The sequence below is a fragment of the Bombyx mori genome, chromosome 10, assembly GCF_030269925.1.
Source record: "Bombyx mori chromosome 10, ASM3026992v2".
Taxonomy (NCBI): domain Eukaryota; kingdom Metazoa; phylum Arthropoda; class Insecta; order Lepidoptera; family Bombycidae; genus Bombyx; species Bombyx mori.
In genome coordinates, this window is record NC_085116.1 from 6,552,686 (window position 1) to 6,572,362 (window position 19,677).

The 19,677-nt window shown below is 33.9% G+C and overlaps 1 protein-coding gene and 1 long non-coding RNA gene across 6 annotated transcripts; one reads left to right on the plus strand and one right to left on the minus strand.

Moving 5' to 3' along the window:
• Positions 1 to 2,321: 2,321 nt before the first annotated feature.
• On the minus strand, positions 2,322 to 18,252 carry LOC101740557 (NCK-interacting protein with SH3 domain). Of its 4 annotated transcripts, none has more exons than XM_012694089.4 (9): positions 17,651 to 18,252; positions 17,390 to 17,574; positions 17,012 to 17,315; positions 16,567 to 16,766; positions 15,905 to 16,138; positions 15,370 to 15,492; positions 13,920 to 14,325; positions 9,240 to 9,412; positions 2,322 to 8,492 (listed from the first exon to the last, which is right to left on the minus strand). In XM_012694089.4, exons 1-9 carry the CDS (start codon positions 17,667 to 17,669, stop codon positions 8,301 to 8,303), a joined length of 1,836 nt encoding a protein of 611 aa, XP_012549543.1. In that variant the 5' UTR covers positions 17,670 to 18,252; the 3' UTR covers positions 2,322 to 8,300. The 4 variants fall into 4 exon arrangements, with proteins under 4 accessions (XP_012549543.1, XP_062526490.1, XP_062526491.1 ...); XM_062670506.1 differs by lacking the exon at positions 2,322 to 8,492 and adding an exon at positions 13,431 to 13,491 and having other exon boundaries at positions 9,205 to 9,412; positions 17,651 to 17,831; XM_062670507.1 differs by lacking the exons at positions 2,322 to 8,492; positions 9,240 to 9,412 and adding an exon at positions 13,239 to 13,491.
• Positions 9,419 to 13,243, plus strand: LOC134199498 (uncharacterized). Of its 2 annotated transcripts, XR_009974009.1 has the most exons (4): positions 9,419 to 10,828; positions 11,006 to 11,077; positions 11,534 to 11,654; positions 11,730 to 13,243. It is a non-coding gene; the product is annotated as an uncharacterized LOC134199498 (long non-coding RNA). The 2 variants fall into 2 exon arrangements; XR_009974010.1 differs by having other exon boundaries at positions 9,419 to 11,654.
• Positions 18,253 to 19,677: the final 1,425 nt, after the last annotated feature.

Genomic DNA, 19,677 nt, shown 5'->3' on the forward strand with positions numbered 1-19,677 from the left:
CTCACTATAGTAGAATTATTTTGTCCGTGCAGTTTGGGTCATAAAAAATCGGAGCGGTGAAGCGAATATTTCGCTCTCTCTTCCACTCACGAGCCTTATGGACGGGCATAGTGATGCGCATTATTGTTGTCGATAAGCGTTATCGATAGTGTATTTAGTGTTGTCATTGTGTAGGTTAGTGATAAAAATGAAAGTAAAAATCACTAATCGAATACCACATATCGCCGCAGCAAGTTAACGAGAACGGCAGAAATTAACACTTTGTAAATTTTCGGGATCTATTCTTATTTCAGTGAAAAATTTTAACAGATTGTTGATAACAACACGTGCAGATATTATTTTGAATAAATTCTTCCGTTTTGATACAAAACAAAGGAGTAGCTATCGTGTCACTAAAGAAATTCAGAGAACGAATGCATAAAAACACATTTCTCTTCGACATAATGTACTATAATTTGCAGATAAGTACAAATGACTCATAACATAACAATGCCTCACCACCCTTCGTATACCACCCCGCCGCCGTGTACCTGCCTTCGATGACTCATTTGCTTTTATCGATAAAGGTTGTTGCGCCCGCGCAACACGCTCACCGCCCTAGCCGGGCTATGTTTTATGACCCAAACTGCACGGACAAAATAATTCTAATATAGTCAATTTTGTTCTCACTAATACCGAATAGATATCTCGCAGATTAGCGACCTTTAATATCTGGTCCGAAGGAAGCTTGGGCCTAGTCTGCCTTAAGACAAGTTCGCACTGCGGAAACGACAATTTTTTTATGAAAGGTCACTGTAGCTCAAGGACATCAGCAATGCCAGCATAAAAGTATACCAAAGTATGCTTATTGTACACCACAGTCACATAAGTTTTTACTTTTTAAACAAAGCACAGAGGACTATCTTATCGCTAACACAAATATAATGACCGTATCGTGAGCTGGCACGGGTACTATTATTTTCCCTATTTCTCCTGCGAAGCAGTAATAGTTTAAAACGCACAACAACCGTTATATTGAAACTTCGATCTCATGATTTAAGGTCGGTGGCGGCTTTTCCGCTGTGATGGTTATGGGTTTCGGAAAACAATCCTATCTACTGATCAAGACAATTAGAACTGACGAGCGCGTTTCGCCTACCAAGGATAATTGATATGAACCACAAGCAGGACTCGTAAATACCATACTAAACCATAACTAAAAGTCACTTACTAGTGATGCAAACAAGCACTTTCACATTTCTGAATTAAACAAAATCGAATCGATATCATAATAATATCATATACGTGAGATCCGTTACTAAACTACTAGATGCTGTGAGTTCGATTTCCACATCAGCCGAAAAATTGCGTGTCTAATAGGTTCTTTGCTCTGTGAACCTGTATAAATTTATAGATCAGTTTCTGGTTCCCATAGTAAAGGGACTACTATATAGGGATCAGATGATCGTGTGTTATTGGTTCTCGATTATTTATTAAACTTAGTTTATAAATCATTTATAGACGAAAAGGTAATTAGTTAGCTATCTCTGCACCAAATAGTAATGTCCCTTAAATTGCAAACTCATGTCGTTAATTGTACTCTTACATTAGTTTTTAAGAGTATATAAAATTTCGATGGAATGCGTTTCTAAATAATAATTTCGTGAAGGTTGTCGTTACGTAAATATTTATCGTAACCTATCGAAATTCGATACGGGCGCGTATTTGTAATTGCCTGAACCAAAGTGTGTTTAGATCTTCACGGCACTAATATTTTGAATCACACCAGAGATAAAGAAGCCTTGCTCGAGTTACAAGCGGAATAATTTATTATCCGGGGCGTTCCGGAGACGAATGACAAGGTAACGGAATAATTTCGCTTTCGTTCTAGGATTCTATCCCAATGGAAATTTAACGGGTTACAATTCTCACACCCGACTATTGACCATTAGGCATATGTGAACCCTTAAAGATCACATTAAACATTTTTACCGGTGGGGGTGATCATTCCAAAGCATTGGACTTTTTTATTGCATAGATGGTGTCCTACGTCCACGGCCACACCTGGTGGTTATCGGAGTCCCTAGGCCAATATGAATGACGCCATCCATCTGAAGACACGAGGGTTGAAATCTCAATTGTAATATACAACGGTTCTCCCACCCACAAATCGGAAAGCTGCTTTGGAAATTAAGAGGGCTGTTGGTCGAAAGCAAGCAACATTCACGTTATGAGGTCCAGGACTCCTTGATTAGCTTTAACTCAATGCCTTTTGATACAGGTGACGTTCGACGAAGATTCCGACTTATCAAATCGATTCGTTGTAATAATAATACGATTGGTTTAATTCTCATACATTTATTCGATAACTTTAAATCTAAAATTACAATAAACATTTAAGCAGTAATAATATATATAATAATTGAACGCCACACACAAGTGAATTTTCGCTAAACGATATTACAAAAAAGATCTTATTCTTGAAATCTTAATATTATTATTTGGCAACAACATCATTAAATATTATATTATTAAGCTAAAAATGTAAAAATGACAAAAAACGTAAATGCAGAGTTTTTAGAAATGTAGTAGGTATGCATCTTTTATCTAAGTTTAACAGATTCTTCATAATGTATGTCTAACGTGACCATTGTTTTTTTTTATCAAAGCGGGACATCTGCGGAATTATATATTGATATAAAAAGTATTTAGTGTTTTAAAAGTATTTTTTTATTGAAGATAGAATAACACAAAAAAATCAAAGCACTAAACACAAAATAGTTAGTACTCTGTAATAGTCTGTACCTCTTTTATTAAATTAGCTCATTAAAACACTTCTAGCTCTATATTGAATTGAAAAATAAATTCATCGTTTGGTCTGTTTGCAAAAGTGGGACTATGTCGGCCTCACTAGGGATAGCGGGACAGAATGCTCGAAAGCGGGATTGTCCCGCCTAAACCGGGACGTATGGTCATATTATTAATGTCGCACTTTTATGTGAACTAATACGATTTGGGGTTTAGGGATTGTTAAGAAGTACTACCGCTTCTCAAATTGTTAAATCGATATAAAATAAGTCTCACTATAATAAAATTAGTGCCGTACGCCAAACAATGCTACTACCATACTGCAATACAAAAAAAATATAGTAATTACTTAACGGACGTAGCACCAAAAATTTTAATATACCGAGTAAAATACACTACGGGCATTTTCAAAGCGTTGACAAGTTTGATGATTTGCGTTGTATAAATAAAAGTAGTGCGTAATAAAAGTTTAGTTTACAAATTATAAAAAAAAAACACTTAAAAAGCAAACCCATCTAATATTTTTTTTTTACCCTTTTGATATTGGTCGATATATTAGAGCCAAGTTTACAATTATTGTGTTGCCATCTGTACCTGATGCGTGTGAAAATTTTCAAGATAATTGTATATATTGAAATCCGTGTATATTACATTAAATAATGAATGACGTTACAAACAAGCATACCAAGCTAGAACAATAAAAACATGTTAATATCAGTTCAGAAATCCTCGTTTTCTTTACAAGACGTACGTACATTGCCATAATATATTTTACTTAAAATTTAAATAGTAAACCCCCATTCATATCTAGCAACAATTAACATGCATGCAGCGTGCCAGTTATAACTACTGATTTATTAAGTGAATAAATGGTAATCAAACTTATAGTTTTGAATTTAATTCATGTTTCACTAAAATTAACCACATAGACAACGCCACATGTCTGGTATGTATGTATCTTGCATCGGCTTGGGTCTTTGTGCCATGTGTATTCTCTCTAATCTAGGCGTGAATACATTCATAGACAAAATTATTGGAACAAATTTTTGGTGGGATCGCGTTGTCTCATTATGCGAGTTGGTTTTATTTAAATACTATTATTATTTATACGGTTATTTAAATACTATTTTCTTCAAATGTAAACGTGAACTTAATTTAAAAAATGTGGGGAAATTATATAGATATAAATAGAAAATAATCGAAATAAAATCGCTAGACATAACTCCTTTTTTTCTATCTATAGTTATATCACTTAATTTCTTTCGTGAAATCAAGAATGGTATTTTACAAGAGATCGTTTGGCAGCGATAAGACCGCCCATATTGTACTTTTGTATTTAATGTTTTTAATTTTCTTTTGTTTTGCTGTAGAATAAAGCATATTATATTTCTTGTTATATTATATTACTTATTAATGTCAATCTATTTATATATCTATTGAACCAAGCCTTCAAAACGAAAACACGATGCTGGCAACAATGCAAATAATAAAATTAAGTTACGAAACAATTTAATTCCGATGTCCGTAGATATGATTGGAGCTATGAACTCGCATTAAATTTCTCAAACGCTAAGTAAATCACAATATTATTTCAAACTTTTTTTCCTTTATTTAATACACAAACTGTGAACATTAAACAGTCGATTGAATTTCCTCGGTAACTTTTTGAGAATTATTTTCCGAGCAGCGTAACCAACACGGTTATTTCTGACAATCAATTCTACAATATAAAATTATTTCACGCACCTATAATATCGAATATTTTGGTGAACAGACATTACTGGGCCGGTAATCTTTTACAAGTTTCGATATTTTCCTTATCTCTTTTTTTGCGGCTTTATTTTTGAAATTTATACTTAGAATTAACCTTTATTATTACATAGAAACGAACCCATACTTGCAGTTGAGTAGCCAAGCGTGGCCACTAGACCAGCGATAGGGCGGTCCAATCATTTATTTTTTAATATCTGTATAGAGCTACTCATATCACTTTAAAGTATATTTGTAAGAATAAAGAAATAAAATTTTATCTTGACGAATTCCATATTAATTAGATTATAATATTATACATTTATTATTTATGAATTATATTTGATGGTCTATTGACCATTCTATTTTTATAGTATTTTTTTTCTAACATATTACTCAGAGCGATATATGAAGACAACTTATTCTATTTTATTTAACAAAAATGAAATAAGCACAGTGGTTTATTTTCATTTTATATAATATTAATAATTTCATTGTGTAATGTAAATGAGATACTTAAATATACTTTTGCTATTTTAATAGAATAGTGACTAGCAAAAATATTGTATTAGGTACTGATCTAAGTAAATAATTTTATTATATTTGAGATTAAATGTATTTTTAGTATTATACTTTGATGAATAAATTATTCTTTTAGAATTAGACCAAAACTATGTTTCATAGAATTGTTTCTGTTTTATACCCTTGGTTTGTTTTTGGTGTTCATTTGAAAACAGCAATGCAATTAAATGCACTTTCATGTTCGATTTAAGAATTGACAAGAAAAAATGAAGAAAATAATAGTGAAAATTTGTTTTTGGATTATTTGAACATTACATATATAAAAATAATATATCAAATTATTTAATCTTTATTCGGTATTCGTGTGTCGCAGAATATCATTAAAATTTCTTTTACGGTTTAATCGTAATCTTAATCTAGGACGACACAGTAAAACTGTAAAGTATTCGTAAAGTCGGAAACAAGACTAGAGACTAAAGAGACTAAACCGTAAATTTATTTTTAATTAATATTATATTCACCAAAAATAAACGAAATCGTTTTTATCATAAACAATTCGGCATATTCAAAACATATTTGAATAATGAATCTATTGAATTGATTTTTATAATGATTTGCAGACTATCTCTCTCTCTCTCCCTCTCATAAGTCTGCAAATTTATTTTTGATAAGCAACTGTAGAAGTGGTTGCCAATGAAATTTTATTACATGCCACAATGAATATTAAAAGTCAGACTAGGTAGAATAGAAACAGAAAAATATATATTGTACACTGGAAACGATAATTGTAATTTATGGGTAGTTCATAAAAATATTGATACAAAATCAAAATTATAAAATGATTTTTGTGCAACAGTTACATTACTTGAAGTTTACGCAAACATTACTTGACAACTATTTTATTTATTTTGAAGTGGCCCTTAAAGATTTTATCTCAATGTTGTTTTTACCCTTATCTTTTCCTAAATGTAGTAGTAAAGAGTATCTTAAATGAATTTAATTTTTACAGTTATAAAACATGAATATTAAGAACCGAAAGTATACATTTTGAAATTTTACAAGGAAATTAATGAAAAATATTATACATAATATTCAAATATTAATCACAAATGCGAGTACCTATGTATATGGCATGCGTGTGTGTTACCTTTAAATAAAATAACACAGTCGTGATATTTGAGACAAATTTTCCGAAAGTCATAAACAGGTAGCAGTAGTACGACTAGTAACAATTAAATAAAATATGCTATAATTTTGAACTTTAAGACACATTGAGAATTATCACGTTCACCCTTCGTGGCAAAAGAGAGACTATATATTATTTGTAACAATAACATCGACGTAAATAGACAATTTAATCGTTCCTACATTTTTATTAATAACACCTTAAATAATTATTTTTTAATTTTTAGTTATTTATAGGAAATGCTATATTTTTAATACTCTTCACGTAAAATATTTGAAAATATGAGATCTAAATTTTAGAAAAAAACATTTATGCTTTATGGTTTTTTTTTTAAATAAAATTCGTTTAAATTTAACAAGTTTTCTAGAACGATTTTTACTTTAAATCGCTAGTTACTACTGACATGTTGTTCGTTTTCATAGTTTGCATTCAGCTACAATCATTTAACACTTATAAATATAGACATACAAGTTAAAAGTTAAGTCAAGCGGTAAAAATGCACCAAATTCATTTATTATTTTACACATAAAAAAGTTACTATTTGAGATCATAAGCCATAATGCAGTAATTATGGCATAATCGAGCTGCCTGACTGTTCAGGAAGTTGGGGAAAACTCATCCACTATTAGCTCATTAGAGTTGACCAAATATTTAACGAATTATTGAAATTTCAACTTCGCCTTTCTTGTTAATATGTAGGGGAAATGAGTCGCTCTTTAATTCAAAACCATAGAATAGATTACACACAAGATCAATGTAATATATAATAGTATATTACGCAACGTGTGAGAAAAGTAGAATATTCACGCTCGCGAATTGTTGTCACCCGAGCCGAAAGCGAGGGTGACAATCTCGGGTGGGGATGTTCTACTTTTCTCCCTAAATTTTTTTTTTCAACCGGGTTGTAAAGTTCGCTTTTAGTCCCTGGCACGTGTGGGGCAAAAGTACCCAATTCTCTCCCGGTGAGAAAAAAAGATATTAATTTGTTAATAGAAGTGTCATGTCAAGTAATTATGACATTTCTACAGTTTATAATGTATAGCGTACAAAAGCCGGGGTCAACGAACGTACACTTAGCGACTACGGATTTTTGCGAGACAATTTATATAGTGGATGAGTCACTTGTGTCAAATAAAATTGAAGTTATACCAACCCTTTCTAATATGGTGTCAAAAAGCTATGGTTGGTAATAATTTTGTAGCCATACATAAGTTTACTGCCATTAGGCTTCTAAAGCAGCATAATACTTATTTTAATCATCACCAATGCATACCGTTACGTATCAATTTTACATTCTCATCAAATCAGTCCTCTTTCAATACAAATTTCATTCTATTTAATACTTGCCTTAGATACTCTGAAGAAAACTTTTGTTCACAATCAGTATAGAAATTGTGGATATTACTGTTAGACAGAGACATGGTAAAATTAAAATATAACTCTCAATACTAGACTAGACATAAGTACATGGATCATTAAGCGATTTTCTTGTGCAAATATATACTGGGTGTTAGGAGACTGCTTTCGAAAATGAAAATTTTGTAGCTACAAAGTTGGCCCCCGTCGCGCCGGTGTGCGTGTAAAAGAAGCAGCGCGCCCGGGCGTTCGTTGACCCGAGCATCAGCTGTTTTTTATTTTGTGTTTCATTGCTGGTTTTTTTTAGTAATGTATTTTTTATGAAACTATCGTTTCATTTAGCTGTACTAACATGATGGAGCGTAAATAATGCTAATAAAACGTTTTAAAAATATGTTTTTTTTAAAATCAGGATCAAGTTTTTTTGTCTGTCCTATCATCAAAAGTGTTATTAGTACTATCATCTGTCTTCGTTTTCAGAAGCGGTCCCCTAACACCCAGTATTGCTCATTAAGATAATATTGATCATATATTGCTGATCCTCTCATTTATGCTTTATCCATTCCCTAGTATCAATCAATGTTCATCAAAAATGTTGTTATAATATAAACTAGTCATTACACGGTGGTGTTTATCTAAGAGAGAGATACGAAATATTAATACTTCACATACCGGTCTTGTGCATTACCATAGTGTGAGCTTAGGCCTTGAAAAACTGCGGGAACTCGTTGGAAATAGCCCTGACCAGAGCTTGATCCTCTCGACTGCATTCACCTTCTTCGCAGAATATGCGAGCGAAACAACGCAGCAGGTCGTCTCTGCGGTGCAGGTGAGAACCGTAGTCAGTGTTCCGAATAACACCTTGGAGAATCTTCAAGTATTGCTGGCGACGCTGTAATTCAAATATAGATTACATGCAAAATGAATATTGTAATAGTTGTTTTTGATAACAAAACAAGAAAGAACAGAGTGAGAGAGAACATACTTTATTGCACACCAAAACACAATTAACATCAGAAAATAGTAAGCAAGCAGATACGTTGGTACAATAGGCGGTCTTATCGCTAAAAGCAAACTCTTATAATTAAAATAAATCCTAAATCTCTCTTATAATTATAATTTGCGTAATTACTGGTGGTAGGACCTCTTGTGAGTCCGCGCGGGTGGGTACCACCACCCTGCCTATTTCTGCCGTGAAGCAGTAATGCGTTTCGGTTTGAAGGGTGGGGCAGCCGTTGTAACTATACCTGAGACCTTAGAACTTATATCTCAAGGTGGGTGGCGCATTTACATTGTGAATATCTATGGGCTCCAGTTAACATCAGGTGGGCTGTGAGCTCGTCCACCTATCTAAGCAATAAAATAAATATCAAGAGAACCGTTTAATTACCCGAAATTCTGGACCGATAAAGATATAGCAGGTATGTTGCGGTGTACTATTAACAACACATTATTAAAGAAAATACATACATACAATAAATATAAATGTATATATATATGATTTATATTCCAATATACTTACACATAATAAATTAACAGTAAGGATAAAGCATAAACAAGCAAACAACACTAGGCAGATGTTCCTTCACCATTCGAAATATATCTTTTCAAAAATTCAAATATAAAACTATTGTCTTACCGTATCACCAGGCGAGAGATCGGCCAGTTGCCTCACAACTATATCTATGGCGACCTTTACGTCATTAGTATAAAAGTGGTCTGCGGTTTTTTTACGACTAAACAAGTCAATCACCAGTTTGAGAACAGAATGAGTAGGTGCCGGCTCGTGCTCAAAAATACGCACCGGGTCTTCTGTGAATGTAAAAAAGACATTTATATGACAGCGAAAAAATATAATATTGTTATGCGGATAAGAGTAACGCCATCTATCGTCAAATAGCAGAAACGAATATTAAAAAAAGCAGAAAAATAGAGAACGCCCTAGAAGTGCAACGCCATCTATTATCAAATAGCGGAAATCCATATCGAAACGACTGGCCTTATCGTGAATGTTCTCTATAATTCTAGGCAGGGGGGTGCAACTCCCATACAAAGGAAAAGAACATTCAACTAGCGTCATCTTTAGGAACCGGCGAGGTCATTTTTGAAACGTTTTGGCCTTAATGAACTAATAAACTCACTAGATGGCAGATACGAGTTCTGACTCAATAAAAAATGTTAGCGTACTTTGAAGCAGTGCTTCCATTTTTAGGGAATTCTCCCTTTTTTAGGGAAAAAGAGCTGATATTTTGGATGATAAAGACAATTTAAAAAATACCAGGATTTAGGATATTTCGGGGTAAAAAGCAAAGCCTATACTAGTAACTGTTGTGAATTTTAAAATAAACGATAATTAAAGTAAAACAATAAACATTTTATTTTATGGAGAGAATGACATTAAGTCGAGTTGACAAGTAAAAGAATAAAACAGAGTTGTGTATAAAAACTATAAAGAAGGTTTGATTCAACAGTAACTCTCTAGTAAAGTAAATCATAGATTAAGCCACTGCTTTTTTCTTAGGGATTCCCCAGAATCCCAATAAGTATAATCCGCCAAATTTTTATTTACCTATTTTCGTTGATGTCACCAGAACTTACTTGTATTGTAATATGCAGGTACTTCATGTACCATGAAAGATTATCATGGTAATTTCATTTACGAAAACCTTGTAATTGTCATTTCACTTTTGCTAGCAGTTCCTTCTTCAAAGACTGAGGTGGAAAGATTATTCAGTGTTCTCAAATGTAAAAACTGACAAAAGAAACAGGCTTTCTAATGAAACCCTGAACGGCTTGCTCATAGAAAGTTCCCAACTTTGCCAGCAAACAATTGCTCAATTTTAGAACCGAACAGTGTTAGGTTGCGTGCAGCAAAAGAATATAAAAGCAATGCGTCGACTTCCTTGAAAATTCTAATCCTATAGATCTATGATCTTCTGGGGGCGTTTATATTATATATACCTACATTAAATAATATGCTGTGGTTTATTTTCTGTATTTTATTTATGCTTTCTATATAAAGGATTTATGAAAGTTGTTTAGGAAATTTTAGGGATAAATTCAAAAGAAACTAGGGTAAAATGTGGTAAAAAAAACGTAAATGGAAACACTGCTTTGAAGTTTTCAAAATTCCAGGGCCGTAAAATAATCTCAAAAAAAAAAAAAAAAAAAGTTTTCAAAATGTCGTAACGCTTTAATTTTTTAAATCGTTTTTTTTTTGGTCTTGGTGTGAGTTATTTTATGTTGTAGTATTAATTTAGAGCAACTTTTAGCTTTATGAGAATATTAGACGATTAGACATTGAGAAACTCTGTTTTGAATTCTCTTTAGACATAACTTGGCTCCAATACTTTTTTCTTCGTTAGCGTTTCGTAAGCCTGTGTAACTAATTTTCATTTCTTACAGAAAGTTTATTATTAAAAATCAGCATGCCTCCAAGATCGAAAATGAAATGCTATTTCGGATGCCTTGATAACGGTGAGTTTACACTATTTTCCCGGTATATTATTTGCTAACAGAATTATTATTCATAATATAATTAAATGAATTAGCACCAACTAATGGTCCTTCCTATTTCTGCTGCCTAGCTATCATATATGTTAAGTTTTGATCAAAACAGTCGGTATTAAGTCTTGTACTATCACACACACACCTCAGATAATAAAATTGTCTCGAGTGGGTGGAAGTATTTATGTTTTGCAACTCAGCGTATTATATGCTTATTGTCAAGTGGGCCCGAACTAGTTTTTCGGAATGATCAATCAGTCATGGTTTCCTGTTTAAATAAAATACAGCACAATTGATCTCACATCCAAAGTTAGATGATGGCATTCACGTTTTGTTTCCTGGTGTTTGATAACCAAGTTACGCCAAGTGGCCTGTGACCACGTTCATCCTTCTACCCAATATAAAATAATGTTTTTATTTTTGTAGACAAAGGTTTGATAATGACAAAATTTTATGGAAAAATTATAAGGAGCACTAAAATGTCTGAAACATGAAAAGATTGATGCACTATATTTGAACCAGAACGTGTTATGTAATATATTAATTTGTAAGTATGATTACATTAACACTAAATTTTTCAATATTTGTTACATACTTAAGATACTTTGTTTCTCCGTTTCAGAAGAGAAACTGATTCAGCAAGGAACGTGAACTCTCAAGGATCTTAATTTTTTTTAAATATGTTTATAATTTATAAATTAATAATTGAAATACTTCATAAGAACTAAATTGATGCCAATTTTGTTTTAAAATAGGTTGTTTAGTTCTTATAGTTATAGTATTACGTTTGAATAGTTGTAATTAGTAAGTTAGTAATATATGAAAATACTGATATAAATTTTTGTAAATAACCTTTTGTAAATTCTACGAGAAGATGATTTTAATTAATGATCAAAAGTCAACGGTCTTCAAAAGCATTATTTGCAATTATTTAGATTAACTGTGGAATATATTTGCTAAGTTGTGTTTTCTGTATGAGCAGATATAAATGAAAATGCCCAAACATGATTATGTTTCTTACATTTTCATTATGTGAAATCAATATGCTTGTGACTGAGTATATTAATAATTTATTAAAACTTAAGTGATAGACAGCAACCCCTATGGCACTGCTGAAGTTTATAAGCACTGGTGACCACTTATCATGAGCCGGGTTGCGTGCTCGTCTGCTGTTGAGTGCAATAAAAATTTTCGAAACCCTTTCTATTATTTAGATGTAATATTAATGTACATTTAATTTGGATTAAAAGATAAATTTACATTTTATGTTTGCATGTGTATGTTTATAATTCATTTGCATGTAACGAACATCAGTTTCTTTTGTAACAAAATGCAAACTAATGGTTTGTAATGAATGTAATTAACTTTAAGATGATTTTCTTTCAATCTGCTGTTTGTTTCATCTAGTATTACCAAAGCTAAAGCATCAGAAACGTCAGAATAGAAATAATTTAGATAGGGAATAAAAGTATAACTAATGTAATCATGTCTAAGATTACTATAAGCGTCATTAAGTACAAACTATCAATATTTAAGAGTACTTTAAATCATCATTACATTTTTTAAACATTTTTTGTTTTTTTTTTTTTGTTTTTCAAATCATGTAACAAAACGTTTGTGCAGAATAAAATGTCACATGTTATGAACATGATAGTGGGTTAATCGTTTCTTAAATTTCTAAATGTTTATAAGAATGCTAAGAATAATTTAGTATTCACTTTAGTGTGTGTATTATCTCTACAATGCTAGTTTAAATGACAATTATTGTATGACGAAGCATAGGTAGTGTTTATAAATGTAATATTTTCATACAAGGTCATGATCTGTCACGATCAACTTTAAGCAAGAACTGCTATCGTTAAGAAACAAATTTATTAAATTTAATTCAAATTGTCTACTATGTTTGTAATGGAAAGCTGACATGTTTATATTTCGCACAAATGACTTAATTGACATTGAATGATTTGATTATCTAGACTTAATTAACTTTTAGATAACTTTCGATTTAATGTGTACGCTAGTAGGATTAATCTAGAGGAGTTATTGTTATTCGAAATTTTATACAATTGTACGTTCATACAATCTTTTAACAGAAAATTGTTTGTAATATAGGGAAATTAAATAGCTTACAGAGAATTACAGCTTTTTATTTTAAAAAACTGTTTTCTCTCTGTATGAAAAGATCTTATCGATTAGAATGCTGAACACAATCAAACATTCCTTAATATCTCATAAGTACTACCGGGAATTTCAGCGATTCTAAACGATAAGATTTTTTCATAAAGAGAGTTATTAAAAATATTAAAATTACTAAAAAAGCCACCTGGTGGGGGGTAGGGAGACTAATAATCGACCGTAGCGACGCCTGCTGGACCGGGCTTTAACTAAAGCAAAAATAAAAATGAGAGTTGCGCATCTATCTCTAATATATTAAGTGTATAATCTATGATTCTAGGGATGTCGTATCGACTATAAAAGCATTGCAGAAATGACACGAAGGCAGCACGCCGTGCCCCCGTACAACGGGTACAACGACCCCTCTTGCTTGCTTGCTTGCACGAAGGCAGTTAGTAATCGGATCTACTCGAAGCGAAACAGCGAACAGATCACCTGAAGCGAAGCGGAAGAAGTCTAAGTGTTTAATAGAGTTTTAATTTGTACTTCGGTGGAAGTTTTATTTATCCCGAACCCCAGCGCGTAACAATATGATTAACAAAGTATACCCTATTATGCAGAATGAGATTAATTCTTTTTATACACATACATAATTCATCTGTATCTTTTTGTTTTATATTGAATTAAGCCACTTTACCTTCACGATTGAGTAACAAGAGCACTTTCTCACAGAATGTTTTGGCCATGTCCCTTGTTTCCAATGCATTCAACAATATGTTGTCGAATGGGTTCTCAAACTGCAAGTTGTAGGCCAAAAGGAGAGTTGAAAACAAATCAGGTATCTGTTCATCGACATCGGTTTCCGGTGGATCTTCAAGCAACTCCAGCAAAAATTGTGCAAATTCAAGGCCGAGCTGCTCGAAATGTGTGACCGGAAGTTTGTCTCCCATAGATAGAACCATGGAGAGTAGCAGAGCGGAGTGAGAGAGACGGCTGACGGCCCTAGGGTTGTCGCGCATGTCTCGAGCAATCTCCGCCGGTAACGATGACAGCGCCAATGTTGCTAGGGCTGTACGCTCTAGGCCGCACATTATACCAAATGCCTGAAAAAGCGTATGACCATTAAGCGAATATTCAAGTTTTCTTTATCCTAACCAGGAGGGCGCTCTTAATTATTCGTGATAAAATATTTTTAGGTTCGAATATACTTAACAAATCTTATCCAAACTAAGTCGGTTTCTAAGCAGTGTGCTTAGTGCGAGTTTTTTAACGTTTAAGTGTAAAGTTAAAGCTAAAGTTAACTCAAATTTGTATGGAGTTGGAACGTTTGCCTACGTTTGGCGCTAGGGGTGCTGTTCCAACTGCATTCAAATTTGAGTTAACTTTTACGATATCGAGAACGTTAAAAAACTCGCACTAAGCACACAGGAGTCAAATTCAAGCAAAGCCAAAATAGATATAATCTGTTTTGTTGGAAAAAGGAATCATACAACATTGATGCAAAAAATCCTACAGCAGAAATTGAGTATCTCCACCTTATTTTTATTTGAAGTTGTTTAAAAAGTAGGAAGTAAATTCGGAATGCCTCCAAAACTACGTAAAAAATTAACTTTTGACTTTTTATTTAAGTAGTTAATTACAAGCACTTTTCCATATTAGAATACAGTTTCATCACTTAGAATAATCCAAAACAAGCTCAGGTCTTGCTTATTCCCAATGAATTGAAATCCGTACTATGTAAATTGAACACTGGTTTAAAATGAATATTTAAATGAATTATGACTGGAATTAAGCCAAGATCTTTTACTGAGCACTAACTAAAACTGTCTTATATTTATAATTTATAAAAATATGAAATTCTTTTTAAGCTTCTGTATTTTTTAAAGTATCGTGCTATTTTTCATGCTTTTAACATCCTCAGACATACATATCTCAGTGTAACTATGTAATACTCATACTATTATACATCGTACAATGATGCATTAATGGATAAGTTTCTGGGAGACAACATAAGAAGACTTTGCAATTGTCCTAATATTTATAATGAATGTTATTGTTTTCTGTTGTTATCATAAATGGGTGTATTTAATGTTTTCATTTTACTAGTCAGTTACATTAGAAGAATCACAAAACATATCATTGGTTACCTGTAACAGTAGCTGACGTAGGGGCCACCGAGTTTCCATCTGATAATACTGTACCAAAGTTGTCACATAAACATATCGATGACTGCTCAACACATGTTGGGATATGTTGACATCAGCATTTGACTGAAACGATATATTTTATTATTACGTAAAGTAGTATATAAGACTCATCCATATGCAACTTAATATGTCTTATGCAATAATGCAGGTAATTCCAGTTGGAACTATTAAGCAACCAATATACTTTATTCATTGAGAGCAAACAATTGTGTAATAAAACAAAAATAATTAGACATAAAAATAAATAATATTCAATGGCTACAAAAATATATTTAGGCAATTAGTTACTAGGTATTCAATAAGCAAAATATGTAACTTCAAACAGCTAGCAGTAAAGTTATAAAGTAGAGAAGTTAGGCTCCTGAGCCTAACTTGTCCCTGGACAAGATGTTTTAAAGCTTCTCTAACTACTGAATATGAGATGGGGGAGTTTCTGGTTTCCAAAACAAAAAGTTTATTATATTCGTTAGCTTACCATAACGGAGATCAGTTCAAGCAATTGTGTTTGTATGTCATGTGAGTCATCATGCAATGCCCAGCCTCTTTGTTGAGCATCATTAGCTGCTTTGGAAAGTGCATTCAATGCAGTCATCATCCTCAATGCATCAGGAGCAGCATCAATAGCATTCTTCGGACAGGTTATATTACTATTGGCCTCACGAAGTAATGCATCTATAATGGATCTTGCAGCACCACCAGGTAGGAACTCCTGAAAATACAAAGGATTATGTTTTAATTTACTATTAACTCATGTTTAAAGGATGGTGGCGGCATTTATGTTGTTGATGGCTTATGGGCTCTAGTAACCACTTTACAATGTTTATCAGTACAAGCAAAAAGACATTTAGTGTTTGAGGTTGCATAATTTGTATACTTTGTTCAAAATTTTAGTATTTGGGCTTAGATTTTCTGAATTATAATATGTATTGCTCCTGTGTTTTATGTCCTGAAGTATATCGTAAACAAATGTCAACTGGTCATTAAAGTAAGTTGATACCGCAATAGTATTAACGTATTTTTTTATTTATTTAATTTTATGTATTTTTTGGACAGCACAGAACATAATAGAATAAAATTATACAAGTCAAACTGTAAAAGTAACTGTAAGCTTCTTTTAAAAGAGTAATAAACACTCACTCTTAGCGAAATGAGAACAGTTTCAACAGCAACCTTTGACATTTCATGACTAAGCTGAGTCTCTTTCCGCACAGCTTGAACAATTTCATATATTGCATTTGGCTTAATACTCTCACTGCTATCTTGGCTATCATCCTGGTTATCAGTGTCAAAAGAGTGCTGCTTGATGTTTTTGAGATCACATTTACTCCTTGTATCATCTATAATTGTAACGTCATGTTGAAAAATATTCCATATAATTACTTCAGCAGAAATAAAATCTTCAATGAGGCAAAAAGAATATTATTCAAGAATGGTCGTTGCCATAAGTTATTGTATAAGAATTTCAAATTTAACATGAATTCAAATCAATGTTTTTAAGTTTAAGTTTAATCATGTCTACAACTAGGGAAAACTGAAGTTTTTTTTTTTTAATGCAGCTACGATGTATAAAAAAGTACTGTACCATTTTCATCATTGGTGCTTGATGATTTTGGTGGTGAATCCCTCTCTTCGCTGATCTGCTGTTGAGATACAACAGGCCTAAGATCAAATGAAGGCGACACTCCATTTGGAGGAGTGCTGTCATCTAGCCTTGGCGGAGGCTTTGGTGCTTGCTGTTTTTTAGAATGCGGCTTCACAAACATCTGCACTTGTTTTTTTCTTTCAATAATTTTAATCAATAGGTCCTGCTTTTGAGAGTGCGAGCTGCTTTCGTTTAAATTTTTAATACAATCGCTCAAAAAAGCCAACAGGTACTCCGCCTCTACCTATACACAAAGTCAGCTATGAGGTAAGTGCGCGAAATATTCTGTAAATTGTCATAACCAGTTTAATCACTTACCTTGACTGTAGCTACATAATTAGAGGGCACAAAGCCGACCTGACCTTTCCTATTAACAACATGCCACCAGTTTCGTTGTTTAGTGTTGCTCTGTTGCAAATGAAAATATTCACCTTCCGAGAAACTTAACGTTTTTGCCAATGTGGCTTCAAAATCAAATAAGGCTTTGAGCATTTCGAAATCATCTGAAAATTATCAAGCGCGTAAAACTAAGCCGGTTGTTATGAATTAAAATATTTGTTTGTTATTTTTCACATTTACCGTTTTGTGTATCTCCCATGATTGAAAATGAAATGAGTACTTAAATTTCATTTGTTATTTCCGTAACATGAGTTTAAAGACACGGTATTAAACTAATTGTTTATTTTTACTATTTATTTAGTGTTTCCTTGAATCGGCAACTGCGGGTGCAATTTAAATCAATTTTTTGTTTTGACATTAAGCTTACTAAAATGTCAAAGTTTTCTTAATGGATCAAGTTCTATAGGCAAAAGGCTTTCGCTGCAAAAGCTTTCACCTGTATTTTTAGTGCTTATTTAAGAAATAGAAAGTTAAAAGAATTTAATCTGCGCACAAGTATTAAAAGTACAAGAAGTATACGAGCACCACCTTTCTTCAGATATAGATACTTATAAAAATTGGTGACAATGATTGTAGTCTACCGCTTAAGATAAATCTTAATTTTAATAGAATAGTAGTTTTAAATTAAAATTCAAATACCTTGTTCATAAAATCTATATTTATGATTTTATGGTAAACACTATAAAGTTTTATTTTTAATTTTTTTATTGCTTAGATGGGTCGACGAGCTCACGGCCCAATTTTTTTTTTTTTTTTTTTATGATTCAGAGATTACTGGTGGCCCGGAGGCCTTTCCAGCTTCACCAGGACAGTTGGGCGAGCAAAGGCTCAGTCAGGAGGGGTGGGATTTGCTAACAACTGCCCGAGCACCTCCGAAGGAGACCTAACAACTCAAGAGCAGTTGCTTCGCGAATGAATCTACTACCGGATCGGAATCGCGACCCACTGAGAAGATCCGGCGAGAAACTCAGCGGGCTGATGCATGGGTTAGGCTGCACGTCGACCTCTTTGTCGAGTTCGACGAGTACGGTTACCGGGGTTCCTCAGCATGCTCCTAGTGTTAGAGCTGAAGGTATCTAATGCAAGAGTTATTGGATCTGATGGATCCGTAAGGACGTGTCTAGGGCGACGACGGTGACTTGCTCCTGCGTGATCAGGATTCGGGGAGTAGTCAGCGGCGGCAACGATAAGGCGATTATCATGACGCATAGCCTTATCGAAGTAACGTTCCGACACTGACTTCATGTGTTTGCGGATCGATTCGAGGCCCAGGTCGTCGTGTAGGTCGACGTTCCTCACGAACCACGGAGCCCCAACGGCTAACCTGCAAAAGCGGGATTGTAGAGATTGGAGGGTGTCTATGTGTGTGCGGGCCGCGTGAGCGAACACCACACTCGCGTAAGTCATGACGGGCCTTATGCAAGCTTTGTAAAGTGTCACCTTGTTCCGAAGGGACATTTTACTTCGCTTACAGATCATGGGATAGAGTCTGCCGAGAATAAATGCGGCACGATCGCGGACTGTTTTTATATGCGGGCGGAATGTCATGGATGCATCCAGGGTGACTCCCAGGTACTTGACCTTCCTAGCCCAGGGTATAGGTTGGCTGAAGAGGGTGATCGGGGGTGTGATATTTCTCCTCCTAATGCGGGAGGAAATAAGCGGTGAGTTTCCCCTTTGAAATAACACTGCTGTGCTTTTCGCTGGGTTGATGTCTATGCGCCATTTTCGGAACCACTGTCCGAGGGTTAACGCTGCACTCTGGAGCTTACTCGCGATTAGGGACTTGTTTCTACTTGAGTAGTAAACGGTTGTGTCGTCAGCGAATAAGGCTAGCTGGGTCGGCGGCGACCGGGGAATATCGTTAATAAATAAACTAAATCGGAGCGGAGAGAGAACGGAGCCTTGCGGGACTCCAGCCGTGAGTGGTCGCGGGGAGGAGCGGGTTCCCTCTACTCTATATCGAAAAGAGCGGTTAGACAAGAAGTCTCGTATGATGAGCACGAGACTGTCCGGTACGCCCATGTTGAAAAGTTTGAAAATCAAACCGTTGTGCCAGACTTTGTCGAACGCTTTTGCGACGTCGAAGAAGAGGGCTCCCGTATAGATCAGTTTTGGTCGGTTAAGTCCTACAAGAATGTGCTCCGTGAGGCGGTGCACCTGTTGTACGCATGAGTGATTTGCACGGAATCCGAATTGTTCATCGA

Bases quoted from the DNA above. Each gene is read 5' to 3' on its own strand.
- LOC101740557 (XM_012694089.4), bottom strand. The intron at 16,767-17,011 runs GTACAGTACTTT...TTACAATTATAG, and splicing joins AAGCACCAATGATGAAAATG to ATGATACAAGGAGTAAATGT. The intron at 16,139-16,566 runs GTGAGTGTTTAT...TTGTATTTTCAG, and splicing joins CTGTTCTCATTTCGCTAAGA to GAGTTCCTACCTGGTGGTGC.